This window comes from Poecilia latipinna, unplaced genomic scaffold, assembly GCF_001443285.1.
Source record: "Poecilia latipinna isolate Pla-1442-1.1 unplaced genomic scaffold, P_latipinna-1.0 Scaffold358, whole genome shotgun sequence".
Classification (NCBI taxonomy): Eukaryota; Metazoa; Chordata; class Actinopteri; order Cyprinodontiformes; family Poeciliidae; genus Poecilia; species Poecilia latipinna.
The window spans coordinates 276,394-291,058 of NW_015112974.1; the positions used below are offsets into that span (position 1 = coordinate 276,394).

The 14,665-nt window shown below is 41.4% G+C and overlaps 1 protein-coding gene across 10 annotated transcripts in view; it reads right to left on the bottom strand.

Moving 5' to 3' along the window:
- The window catches only part of efr3a (EFR3 homolog A (S. cerevisiae)), a 66,511-nt gene extending 54,521 nt beyond the window's left edge, over window positions 1–11,990 (bottom strand). For 9 of the 10 annotated variants that reach the window (XM_015036157.1, XM_015036156.1, XM_015036155.1 and 6 more), the window contains exon 1: window positions 4,533–4,761. In XM_015036157.1, coding sequence (XP_014891643.1) covers window positions 4,533–4,557 — 25 coding nt within the window. In that variant the 5' untranslated portion in view covers window positions 4,558–4,761. Of the gene's footprint in view, window positions 1–4,532; window positions 4,762–11,148; window positions 11,285–11,479 lie in introns of those variants that run through there. The other variant, XM_015036150.1, reaches the window with a different exon arrangement.
- Between the last annotated feature and the right edge of the window lie 2,675 nt (window positions 11,991–14,665).

Genomic DNA, 14,665 nt, shown 5'->3' on the forward strand with positions numbered 1-14,665 from the left:
TGTGCAAATCTGAGTTTTAGATTCTGTAAAATCTGCGAATCTCCTTTTGCTTCCAAACAGGGAACCAATCAGAGGGCTGAGCTTTTATCTGCAGATGTTTGCTACCAATGATCAACCTTTCACTGAAAGAATGCCCTTTTATAAATATTACTTATTTTTAAAAAATTTATTTATTTGCATTTTTTAAGCTGAAATGAAAAATCTGCAGAATGTTTTCATTTTTTCCTCCAATCACATCAGAATAACTGATAACTAAAGTAATTGGCTGGAGCCGTAGAATAAATCCCAAAAAGGTCAATATTTATTCTCCATCTTTGTTCATAATAATGGAGATCAGAAACATTCCTACATTTTTTTGGAGTTTTCCCTCCACCTAATTATAACCAATCAGGATGCAGCAGATCAAATTAAAACTTATTAAAGGCGACTCCTCTCCTATATTATGGATTTTTCTGTGGAACATTAAATTTGCTTAAATGCAGATTTTATCTAATATTCAAATGAAAACGCAGCTTGGATAAAAACATAAAAGATGTTCGCCTCTGATTCCTCCTTCCTGAAGAATCGGAGGAAATCAGTTTCCCTCTGAGCAGAACCAGACGTTACGGACCGAATCTTCCCATTTTGTTACAAACTAATAAAAAATGCATCTCTTCTCGTTTCCAACAGGCTGCAGCATCGAAGGGAAAAACGGAGCAAGTGTCAAATCAGGACAAAAACATCTCCGTTTCCATGGCAACAGCACATCCCGTTTGTGCCGCTCTATAATTTTGTTCTGCTAATTTTTTATCCCATCCAGGTTAGAAGGGTTTGAGTTTATATCATAAGTCAACTTTCCGGGTCTGTTAATCGTCCAGTGAGGCAGAAACAGCCAGAGGACGACAGACTGGATCCGCCAGTCCAAAGTAACGCCATCCCATAATAAACCTGCAGAGAAAATGAAGACTTTAAACTGGTGTGACTGGATTCAAACTGCTGGTCATGAGAGAGAGACATCCACTGACGCTATGAATTCAGATCAGACCAGATGAAAATGAGCAGGACACAGAGTAATTACTAAATTAATCCTGGAAGTTCGATTCCAGGAACCGGGGATTCTGGGAAACCAGCGTTGTCTCAATTTACACCAATTTAATTTGGAAATCTACAAAACTTCCCACATCTCTTCATTTTAACCTTAAACCAGGATCCCGATACAATCTGAGTGGAAAATGATCTAGAAAAGCTGTATGGATGAGTCAAGTTAAAAAACTGAATGTTTATGAATAAAAGCTTCAATTTAAGGCTAAACCAAAATCCACATGGTGACTATATTCATAATTAATACAAACTAAATCCTAAAAGCAATGACATTAAGACTGGTTCTGACAGAAATGGGTAAATTCACCAGTTTTAACCCCTGAAGAAACAATAAATACCATGATTTATGTCCAAGTTACGTGAAACAGCAGCTAGCATTAAAATATGGTAAATAAGAAACAGCAGAGGGCTGCACAGTGGCGCAGTTGGTAGAGCTGTTGTTTTGCAGCAAGAAGGTTCTGGGTTCGATTCCCATTCCCAGTCTTTCTGCATGGAGTTTGCATGTTATCCCTGTGCATGGTGGGTTTTCTCCAGGTACTTCGGTTTCCTCCCACAATCCAAAAAAAACATGACTATCAGGTTAATTATCCTCTCCAAATTGCCCCTAGGTGCGTCTGCATGGTTGTTTGTCTCTGTGTTGCCCTGCGACAGACTGGCGACCTGTCCAGGGTGACCCCGCCTCTCGCCTGGAACGATAGCTGGAGATAGGACCCTTGTCCCGACCCCACTGTGGGACAAGGGTGTAAAGAAAATGGATGGATGGAAGAAACAGCAGAAACTTAACAGACCTGCACAGCAATGCCATAACCAAGGTGGTTCTATGAATAGCAGAAAGACTCCATAGTTACAACAGGTTAATGCCAGATGAAAAATAAATCAACAATAAAAGCAAAGAAATATTAATCCTTTTAGTTTGGGATCCAGTTCCCAGAAACAAATTACTCCAGTTTAGAGCAGTTCAGTAAAATGTGATGGTAACCAGTTAATATTAGCAAATACAAGATATGTTTATCTGTCATTTAGCAGGATTTTATGTTTCCATCAATATACTCAAACATTGAATAAATCAGTGAACAGAAAATATTTTAGCAGCTATGGTAATCAGATCTTCTGATCATGATAGTTTAGCTACCAGTCAACATAATCAATCTCTAAATGATGTTTAGCATAAAAAACAAAGATGTAATGGAGAGAAATCTCATTTTCTTAGCTGCTAAGAGAAGGAATCCTCAGCTAGCCCTGGACGTAGATGCGTACTTGGGGTTTAGCAAAGCTAATTTTGGTTTAGAATGGTGAAGCTAACGCTTGTCTGGAAGAACCCAGCTAGCCAAGGGGCAGCAAAGCTAATTTTAGCCTAGCTAGAAGCAGTCAAGCTAATTTTAGCCTAGGAGCAGCCTAACTACTGTTAGCTTAGAAACAACCAAGCTAATTTTAGCCTAGGAGCAGATGAGCTAATCTAAGAGAAGTCAAGCTAACGTTGTAGCCAAGCTAACGTTGGATGCTAGCCAACCTAGGAATGGCTGTGTTCCATTATTTCACATAAATATATATTTTAATGTTTTTCTGTGTTCATAAAATTATGAAAAAAGTTGAGCATATTTAAACTTTTTAGGCTCAGTGAGAAGATCACTGAATACAGCTTTGAAAACAATAATGGAGCCTAAAAACACCACCAGATAAAATCGGGAGACTTTATAAACTTCTGTATACCATTCAGAGTAAAACGACACCAGTGAATCCGTCATCATTTAAGAAAAAGCTTCTGTTGAATGAATCCAAGTTTTGTTTCCATCCTAAAAATACCACATCAAGTTATTTGTGCTTCTGTCTGCAGGCACGTAGCCCAGCTTCTGTTTTGGAATAACATGACAAGCACGTCTCCCAAAGACAGAAAAGGAAATCTGTCCGGCTCTCAGTGAGGTAGCGCCACGGATGGGAGGGACTTAATTAAGCGTGAAAGGCATCAGATGACCTCTGGTGCTTTCAGCCGCGCTGCCAATCAAACATCTGTCAGCCTGCAGATGAAGGACGGCGTCCAAACAACCGCGCATCCTTCATGCTCAGATTCCCCTGCAAACCCGCCGCTGACCATCAGAAACGCTCCAAACGGATCTGTGAAGAAGGATCTGCTCCCTCACAGACGTCTTCTTTTGTCACATTAATTTCATTATTGGAAATGACAAACTGTTAAGTGATTTACATTTATAAATGAATTATTGTTTACAAACAGGAGCCAGGACCTGAGCGACCCGCCTGGCGATTCCCAACCAACACTTTGTGTTTTATTAACTTTATATTCCAGTAAGGTATTTAAACGGAGCTCAACCCAACATCTGAACTTCCCGGCACCATGTTTACTTTGAAAACAGGAAGTAGTAGTTGTTTTGAAGCAATCCGATTGGTAGCTCTGCGCTATACTGCCCCCTGTGGGTTTGGCATGTTTCAAACAGCGCTGATTTGTGCAAGTGGATGCAAACTTTTCTGAAACCAAGTCGGTGCTTTTAACGACTCGGTTATGCGTCTCAAACTTCTTCCTTTGTGGAGGAATTAAAACGGTTCTGAAAAACAGAACATGTCAAAATTCAACCACCGGGATTCTGACCCGCTCTACTTTGCAGAATTGTTGCTGCGTTGACGGGACTACTGGGATCAGATTGGTTTGGATAACTCCTCTCTAGATGGAAATACAAATTTAACCTGATTTATTCCTCTGGTTCATGATCTGAAACATTTACACACAACAAAAACTCAAGAACCTGTAGGGGGAAATGCTTTCCTCACATAAATGGAAAATATTAAAACAGATTATTCAAATTAAAGTTTTTAAGACTAGAAAGCCGTGAACTTCTACTACATCATCCAAAAAAACAAAAAAAAAAAAACAAAGCAACACTAACCTCTGGCAGTAAAACACAAACAGTTCAAATGGGAGTAAAAAATACTGATTTGTGTCAAATACAGCAGATTTAATCATTTATCAGACAACCGTTACCACATTTCTTCCCCTGAAAATATTAATATCCAGAAATGAAGGTAAGATCATAGCTGGATGATCTTACTGTAAACAGAAACCACTGAAAGAGACAGAGGAGTAAATTAATCCTGTCTAAAAGTTTAAACTGCTTTGGAGACGCCATGTTTTCTGCCTGTTTAACCTTCAGAGTAAATCCTTAATAAGTCAGGAGTTTCTGAGGAGGGCAGACCATAACAGCAGTTAGTACCATCACCATCATCAATCAGCGCCCTGCAGCGGCTCGTCCCTCCTCGTTACGGCTACCTGGTCTCAGCGGCCCCTCTGATTGGTCTCAAGGTGCGCCGGTCAGGCGGACCCAGCTCGCTGATTGGCTATCGGGCCTCAGGAGCAGATCGATGGCCGCGACCGAGCGCGGGATCGTCCACAGACCCTTCGGCCTCCATCTGTCTGCCAGAGTCAGAAATGAACAGCCTCCTACCGGACTCGTTGCTCTCTGAATCCATCCTGTTGGAGGTGAAGCAGTGAACGGCCTCCCAGGCGGACCTCCGCTCCTCCGTCTCTCCTGCTGTCTCCGTGGCCAGCCTCTCTCTCTCTCTCTCTCCCCCCTCCTGCCTCAGACTCCGGCAGTCATCGCTGACCTTGCGGTGTTTGTGTTTCCCCTCGCCGACGGTAGCAGCAGCCGCTCTGCAGAGACCGGAGTGTGCAACCTCCCCTAAACTAATTATTCCTCAGAGGAGAACTCAAGAAGCAAACCCTGATGAGCAGAGAGGGTTTGTTTGCCGTTAAAATCATTTTACCTGACTGGACAACCTGCAGGTGAAGGGTTTCCATATTTTAGAAAACCTGACCATCTGCTTTTTGTGTAAGTATGTGTGGGTTTGAGGTTGTGTAATCCAGCTCAATCTGCAGACTGATTTTAACCTGAAGCCTGAGGGAGGCCTCATAAACTCCAACATGACCCTCAGCATGACTGCTAACTGTAAGCTAGTCAAAAACCAGACCGTTAGTCTAACATCGCTTTGATTTAGTTGATTTCACTGAAAAAATGTCAAATGACAAGGATGTAAACCAGACGTGTCATTTATCATAAATCTTTTGATGAGGAAACAAGATGATGACGGATAGCAGCTGTTAATCCTAAGGACTAGCAGATTTGCAGCTAATGCTTTTTACAAAACAAAAAGCAAGATTAATAAATCCAAATATTGCATTATTCTGAATAATTGTGAACAACGTTTATGGCATACTGGTATAAATGATGTGGCAAAGTCATCCATTTAAAAAAAATAAACATGGAGGGAGAAGTATGGGCTAAGCTAGCTACAAGCTAGCTAGATAAATTAGCTCAACTTGAAAAAGTTGGCAGCAGTGAAGGCATTCCACACCAGAAGGCTCAAATTAAATGATTATTTTGCACAAAAATTTAATTTTCTTTTTGATTAAACATCTTTCCAACTGATTACCAGGCATCCGATTCCTCTGCAGAATAACTGAGACTTTCAGTGACTTCATGTGCATCACTGAAGCGCTTCGGCCACGGCTGTAAATAACCGAGACGCCAGGTCTGTGCTGCAGGTCACCATCTCATACTTTGATCCACTGTCGTCCTAAAAAGGACAAACTGCAGAACCGACGGCTCACATGGAGTCAACCGTTCTCTAAAAGGAAAAGAAATTCAGCCTCAGAGTCCAGCGAAGGATTTTCATTGTAAACATGCAGTTTAAAGGTTCGTCACAGACATCCTTAAAACGGCTGTTGATCAGGAAACAAAGACGAACCACAGAGAGGTGAAGCACAGCAGAACTTTGGATTTTTCCCTGAGAAAATGTCAACAGGTCAGACCGACACGCTGCAGAAACTCAGCCATTTAGCTGAAACGTGGGGGAGTAAATGTCAGCCGTCTCCTCACATGATGGGGCCGCACTTCAGCCGAACAAACCCGGCTCCTGATTTCCATCTGAAAGGTAAAAGCTCTCACTCCGCTCCTCAGGAGAGGCCCGTCCTTCAGGGACGGCAGGTCTCCACGTGTTCGCTTCAGATCGACACAAAGCAGATGTTCATGACGTTTAATTCAGCTCTGCGTGTCTCTGAGCAGCCAGAGATTATTAATCTGTTGGGATTTAATTTTCTTTATGAGACGAAAGACTCAAGAAATAAATCAGGACTGGACCAGGTGGAGCAGGAAGGTACAAACAGAACGACTAGTCACAAGACTGATCATATTCTGGTTTTAACCATTTCAAACCAGAGCTTTTATTTTGAAGGCAGGTTTTAACAACTGGCAGCCATGTTGGTAGGTACCTGCTTCATAGTGACTCGTTTAAGAAACACTTAGTAGGAAAATAATCTGATAATCAAAAAGATTAAGATTAGCTACACTGCAAAAACAAAATCTTACCAAGTATTTTTTGTCTAGTTTCTAGTGAAAATATTTCAGTAGACTTGAAATAAGACAAAACTAACTTAGAATAACTTTTCAGCAAAATAAACAATTTTATAACATTGATAAAAAAAATTTAAAAAACTAGTTTAAAGTGAAATAATCTGCCATTTTCCCAGATTATAAATTAAAATCTTCCACTGGCAGATTATTTCTTTTATTTTTCTTTATTTATTAAAATTTATTATTGACTTAAAACAAGATCCTATTTCTTGCTGAAAAGTTACTTGTAAGTCCGTTCTTATTCCTAGTGTACTGAGATATTTCCAGACAAAAATACTCGGTAAGATTTTGTGTTTTTACAGTGTATGATTTAAACCATTAAACCTCATTTCAAAAGGTTTGTATCGTATCCGATCCACCATCAGGGTTTCGGTTTCAGAAATGAACTGCAGCGATGGATTCATCCTGAAGTTCTCCTTCTCCATTTCAGCCCAATCCGGATTATTTTAGCATAATCAGAAGTTTGGTGTTTGCAGAAACCAGCAGGTGCTGCACTGCAGATATTTCACACGTTGCAGCCTGATGCTGAGCAAACATCTGAAAGGAGAAAATCCTTACAGAAGTGCTGAAAAGCAACAAGCTGAGCGTCACACAACCAGCCAACGGAGATAAAAGCTGACAGACGCGACCGGCGGAGGGAAACAGAGGGAGGCCCACGCTGCTTTGAAGTTATATTTAGGACAAAATCCTTCTTTGCAGAACAAACCGTCTTATTCTATGAATACTAATCAGAGGCAACAACTGAGGGAGGAACCGTCCTCAGAGCACAGGAAGCCGCGCCGCGTTTGATCCGGTTCGGGACGCATCAGCCTGCAGCTGCTCCATTCAGGCCACATTCACCAACAGGAGACAGATTCAGCATCCCAGTTCAGCCTAATTCAATGTTAACTGGAAAACTGAAAAGTGTGGAGGTCCTCGGGTTCACATGGGAAAAAACGTAAAGTTCTTCTCTTCTTCCTGAAGCAGATCGCTGTTTGGAAAGCTCAGGAGAACATGAAGGCGTCGACCCAATAAAGGAGGAAATAAAGTTTCTCCCAGCAGGAATCCCATCATGCACCTGGGCTGATCACAGATGATCTTATCAGGCTGCGCAGCATCTTTCCGCTGCATTACGGCCTAACTGAGGCGCTAACGCTTCAGGAGCCTGCAGACCAGGATGACCTGCAGCTCACACAGAAACGGCTGCAGTGATGACGGGAAGGATCTGAGATGCTGCAGCTTTGTGCACCGAGGACGCAGCGGCCCGTCACTGAAAGAGCATTAATGCAATATGATCCTAGTTATAGTTATTAGACTACCAACTATTTGAAAAAATAATAATTTCCAACAAGATAGTTGTTGTAATAAAAGTTACATTTAGTAAATCTGCTGTTATCACAATGAAACAACTTTAGTTTTAGTTTCCTGCTGATCTTTTCTCCTGCCTTAAACAGCAGCAGAGATGTTAATGTAGCTCATATTTAATGCAGTCCAAGCATTTCCTCTGTTACTGATATTGCAGACAATGATTCTGGGATCATGATAAACCATATTGTTCATCGCTAAAGAGCCAACAATGACTCCAAAAGTTATTCTTGGCTTCTTTCTGCAGAGACTTTCTGCTTCTTCATTTCTTCCTCCTGCCACTTTAACCAATCGGCGATCAATACTGCACTCGTCACATTACCGCTAATGCAATCAGCAGTTTACCACAGGGAGTGATTATCTGGCAGACATGAGGCGCATCAGCAGGCTGAAATATCACCTCCAGAAAACAAAGATGCTCTATCTGCAGAGATGCTCCTGCTGTTGGGCTTTTTGGCTCCAGATTCTGGTTTCCTGTTCGGCTCGTCTCTAGAGCCGAGTCGGGATTCAACAGGAGGAACGTTAAACAGCAGCTGGTTTCCTGTCAGAGCACACACACACACCCACACACACACACTTCCTGTATTCTTCCAGAACGCGTTTAGGATTTAACTTTAACAGAATAAAACTGTTACAGTTTAATAATAAAAGCCTGAAGATGAATTTACATGTTTGACTTTAAAACTCTTCCTAAATAAATGTTTGTTCATCATTTCTTCAGCTGCTGTTGCTCCAGACAAAACTGGACATTAAAGACCTGGATGAGTTCTGAACAACCCGGTCCAGAAGTTCATTTTGTTCTGGTCGGACCAGAGAACTTTCCTCCATGTTTTCTGAGCCCTGAACTGAACACAGGAAGCTCCAGTGGAGCTCTGCTGTCTCCATGGAAACGGTGAAGATGTAGCTGAACGGTGCGGAGGAACAGCAGCATTGAACCAAACCCGGTCCATCACACAGAACCGAAGCCGGTCCATCACACAGAACCGAAGCCGGTCCATCACACAGAACCGAACCCGGACCATCACACAGAACCGAACCCGGACCATCACACAGAACCAAACCCGGACCATCACACAGAACCGAACCCAGACCAGTCCAGTCCACACTGATGCACAGAAACTTTACATTGAAGCCGAACCTTTCAAGAATTAAAAAATAGACATAATTGCTTTTTTAAAATATATTTTTTTAAATTAAAAAAACCATAAAGGATCCGAGCAGAACCATTGTGCTTCATCGTCCTGCATGTTTCTGGTACGCCAGTAAATCTGACGTACAGACAAACCGCAGCGATGGACGACAAAGCTGCTTTCATCTCAAGCATCAAGCATTTCATCAGAAACTTTCATCTCCATGTAGGAAAAACCTAGAAGATCTTCAGCCCAAATCTGAAGATTTAATATTTAATCTCCAAGTTTTATTTTTGATTCCTGCTCTAACTTCTCTGATGCTCTTATTTGGCCTTCATTTCCGTTTCCTGTCTGCATGAAAGAACCAGAAAACTGAAATTAAAGAGCGTCAAACAGTTCAGGACGTTGGTTCTGATCCAATCTGTGATCCAACAAAAACCCCTGAAATAATCTGACCACACCTGGATGAGCGGCCATCTTGGACATTTTCATGCAAATCCTTTAAATTCCCTCTTATAAAAACCAAGAGAAAGAACCAGAACAATACCCAGAAATGATTTTCCCCCTTTAGTCACTTTAATCAGAACCTGCGGGATAAAATAAGCATGAAAGCCTCAACATGGCTCCTCTTCCTTCCTCCTAATTTCGGCTCTTCTTAAAGAGGATAAAAGGAAGATGAAAAGCTCTCTGGTGTCTCCTGCTGAAGTGACCCATTTGTTAAATTTCCTCGGAGACCGCAGCGCGTCCCGCAGCGCGGATCCAGCCTCCAACACGCTCTGCTTCTCCAACCCATGCAGCTCAGACCGCTTCCTCACCTGAAGACTCTGATTTCCTGACCATTTTAAACGCAACACAGAAACGGATACCATAATTCAAACATTTTATAATCTACAGGTTCTGGTGTTTGAAATCAAAGTTTTTCTCTGGGTTTAAAATCATTTTTAGACACTTTTACAAAAACTGAATGTTTGTGACAAAAGGTAAAACTGACATTTTTATTCTGTGAGGAAGTAATTTGTTTTGCAAGTGAATGTACTTCCTTTTTAAAACAAGAGTTGATGAACCACCTGCATTCAAACAGGATGTTTTATTCATCCGTCACAAAACACATGCAGTAGTTTATGAATATGTATTTTAATGCTTCAATCAGAAGTTTAAAACCTGAGCTGCAGTTCTTTCACTGATTTTGTTTCACATTTATCATTTTCTTCTGATTGCAAGGCTTTTATTTGACGGTATATTTCCATTATTTTGGTAATTACTACAATACTATTACTTTCTTGGTTAATAAAGACGAGTTATTTGAGTTTATATTCGTTTTTTGCCATTACCAGGTTTATTCTTCATCATTTTATTTCATAACTATGTTCAACCTTTCCGTAATTTGAGGATATTTTATGACCTTCATGGCTTTAATTTATAATCATTGTTACTGTAAACGTTTAATTTCTGTAAAATGTTTCACTCTTTTTTACGACTTCTACCTTTTTAATTTTATTTCACACTTTTGTATTTTTTATTACTTTTCTCAAAGTCGCCATTTTAGTTTTCTTATTACCCGACTTTTCATTTTAAAATATATATAGTTACTATTTTGATTATATTTCAAGTATACTGTGTAATATTTGTCCTTTCCTGATTTTTTTAACAACTGTTGCTTTTTAGCAAACTACTTTTCTGCTAAAATAAAACAAAAACATTAACTGTACAAGGAAAAAAACTAAAGTAAAAACTTATAAGCAACACAAAAATAAATCCAAAGGGACAGTTTTGTGTTCCTAGCTTTACATGCATTTCTTCCTCCCAACTTCATCCATGTCAATATATTTTTAATCCAGTGGTTCCAAAACCTCACAGTTAATTTATTTAACAATGACAGAAGAAAAAAAGTGATCAGCTGAAGACCCGTGTTTTAGTTTTTCCACGGCCCAGAGTGGGACCCCGACCCCAGGTTTAGGAAACCCGTCTCTTTACCTCTGCGTCAAGTACCAGACAACAGGAATCCCACACAGACGCGTGTCCGTGAACTCACCACTCCAGTGTTTACCTTGAACCCTGGTGGCTTTCTCGTAATTAGTTCAATAAACGCAGCAGTTTCACACTCAAACACGAACCCTGTTCCCCCAGCGTGTCCACGCACCCCCACGGCCACAGTCCCACGGTCACACAGCGCTTACCGGCGGGCATTGTGGAGCTAAAGTACCGCAGACCGTTCCAGCCGAGCCCCGTCAGTTAGCCTCCATGTAGCTTCTCCTGCCGCCGCTCCGCTTCACCTGGTATCCGGGTACAGAGTGTCTGGAAGCCGCGGATCACCTGTTCGGAGCCGAGAGACAGAATTAACGCCCAGCCAGGCTGCCCCGCTCCGGGCTGCCGCTGCCCGCTGACACGGAGCCACAGCCCCCCTAACAGCTCCTCCTGTCCGGGGAGGCTTTCACCGAGCTGCCGCTGAGACGCTGCGGAGCTTTAACAGCGACATTAGCGCTAAAAGCAGCGCAGAGAGGGACATACCTGGAGGTAAACATCCGCAGATTAACTCCCATATAAAACTGCCTGGCTTCCTGCTTTACGGTGACAGACAACACGGAAGTGAGAGCAGCAGCGGAGCCAAACAAGCCAAAACATATGCGGGCTGAGCAGCCAGAGAGGCGGCTAATTATAGCAGCCTGAGGCAAGGTGTGTCTGCGGAGAAATGTCCTCTGACGGGACACTTTCAGCTTACACTGTGTCTGCAGAAACCTGTCCTCCAAACACTGGACATATTGTCCCAGATTTCACCTGTCTCTGCTTGGTGACAGATTTTCTTCACACTTATTGGTCGAAAAAACGTGAAACTTTGGGCTCAGGTGGGTCAAATGAAGGTCAACCTGTGGGGCTCTGTCCCAGGCAGGGACACACCTGGAGGCCAACAGGTGTGTTTGTCCCTAACAGGTGGATGTTTCCATGGTTGGATGTTTTAGCTCCATCTACAGTCAGAGGTAGATTAGAAAATGGCGGACAGGTGCGACTGCAGTACTCTGGGTAGGCCACGCCCCCAGGTGGCAGACCTCCAGCTCAGGTAAACATCAACCTGAGCTGGTTTGTTTCCTGACAGATGTAAACAATGCCACAAGCAAGATGGCGGATATTTCAAGACATTTCAAATTGTTTCTCTTCATGTCCATCTATTAAAGGGTTAATGTCGCTAACCGCTGTTGTTCTCTTGTTTGTTCAGTAGTTACTGCAGCTCTTAGTGTCATTTTATCCTTTCTAACTCGTTATAAATGCTGCAGAGGTGTAGCTCCATCCTTCAGCGTCACCAACGATTGTCATTAAAGTCAGCAGAGACACCAGCGTCCTGCAGACGGTAATTATCCCGAGTGAAAACATCTGATGTGTGAATGTGAGAAAGTATTCAGTTTGTGCTGCTTTTTAAGCTCTTAAGGACCTTTGCTGCTCCGTCTGCTGGACTTAAGGCTGATTAAAGGCTTTGGCCTCACAGATGGCACGCCGAGCGTGTTGAAGTCAAATGAGTGGCAGCGCCGCCGCCTCTAGGCCTGATGGGAAAATAATAATAAAAAAAAACAGCTTGTTTAATTACTGTAATGCACAAACATCCACATGTTATCGCTGTGCAGAGTGGGATTAAAATGGAGCTGGAAGGGGTGGGACTTATCGCAACATGTGGTCACTGAACACATTAACAGATTTAGAGGTTTTAGTAGAGCAGTCAGGTACAGTGTGAGTCCACTAATAATTTACTTATTAAAGTGACATAATGCATATTAAAAACCAATAAAAGCATTAATTTATTGGTTTTCTTCTGGGCATCTGAAGGAGGTTGCAGAGCTGCAGCATGACATCACACCCCAGGTAACAGCGTTCCAGTTAACATTTATTATTTTTAATAAACATATTTATTTATTGGGTTTCACCTTTATGTCCTGATTAAAGTAGATGACTCTGTTTGCCTGAGCATGATGGGTGGCAGGGGCCCTTGGCCCCCAGTGCCCACCCTGTGGGTGCTGAGGTGTGATACATCCTGGGTCAGTTAATAACTGAACTTACTGAAAACATTATATATAAATGCACACAACTTTTAATTGAGTTAATGAATTATTAAAATAAGTTAAACTCCCAGGCCCAGTCTGTACATATGACCTAAACTATGACCCACTAGCGCTGCTGTTTGAGATCAGATGCTTCTGATTTCACATTTTCTGTTCTGTAAATGGTAAAACTAAAGCCAACGTTAATACAAAACTGCTGCAGAGCCAGAATGGTAAACTGAAAAACTGATCAACTTCTTGACTCCGTTACCAACGTTGTTCCTGTTTGCCATGAACCAGAATAAAGAGAGAATGATTTTAGAAATTTAATTAAAAACCTTCTAAATCACAGATTTACATTCGCTAAGCTAACTTTGTAACCTCCTGACAGGGCAGCAGGTCCTGGATGTTTGTCGGCCATGCTAGCTGGATGCTAATTCTAGCTAGCTCCCTCCTGGCTGCAGAGGAAGAGCTTCTTTGTTCATTTCTGTTCAGCTTAAGAAGAACAGAGTAAACGACGTGTAGCAGAAAATCCAGCCTCATTGAGGGAAATTGTTCAGTTTTTCCTCCTTCAGTTCAGCAGCAGCGATGTGCAGCGACCCTCAGCTCAGTATTGATGATCCTAAGCGGTAAAACGGTGAAGTCAATGAAACGCTCAGACAGCCACAGTTTTCTCATTACTCTGGGAATTGACTGCTGATTGTGTGGCTGCCGTTTCAGGATGTTTTCATGCAGCTCGTTGGAAACAGTTTAGGTGTAAATGAGCGGATTCTGAAACGACGGCGTTCCTGGGAACGACGATGGAGCAGCAGGTCCTTTAAACAGGACGTTACATGTTTAGGACATCTAAGATGAAGCTTGATTTGAGTTTTAGCAAAGATGAAACAAAAGATTTTAAATTGCTTATAATTTAGGATTTAAAGGAATTACTTTGTTAAAGTGCAAATAATATCTCTGCTGTTTGTTGTGTTGCCATAGTCACAATCTAATGTGGGGAGTTCAGCTCAGATAATATTGTTATTGTATTGAAATACAATAAAATTTAAGGTGACGGTTCAGGAGAGAGCATTAAAATGTGTCGTAAAAGCAAAACAGGCCAAAGATTTACAGGAAATTCAGTTTTTATAAGAACAGAGACGAGTTTCCATCTGAGGGAATAAAGTGTCACCACCTGAGTCTAAAGCTGTTTCTGAAGGTTCACAGACTCATAAACAACATTATTTAGACTTTTGGTCAGTTTTTGATATGCTTTTCAAAAAGCAAACAAAAACATTAATAACTGGCTTCAGCTGGTTCAAGGTCAATTCTCAAATTCTCAGAAAAAAAGCCAAAGCACAGATTATTTATTTATGATAAACAAAATTATTGTTTATTGTGGTGCAATTTTGTTATAAAACATTTGGAAACTGAAATGTTAAAATTGCACACATTAACCAAACGATCAGATCTCAATATTTTTGTCATAATAACACATTTATAATATTTTAACCATAAAAACTAAAACTTTATTTAATCCCATGTAGTGATTTAGGTTCCTCCATATCCTACGTCTCCATGGCAACGTGTGTTTATGCCTCCGACGGAGGAAAAGGGATCGTTCTGTATCCAGGTTTTACTGCAGCAGCTTCCAGGAAGCGAACCTGAACCAACAACATGAAAACACAATGAA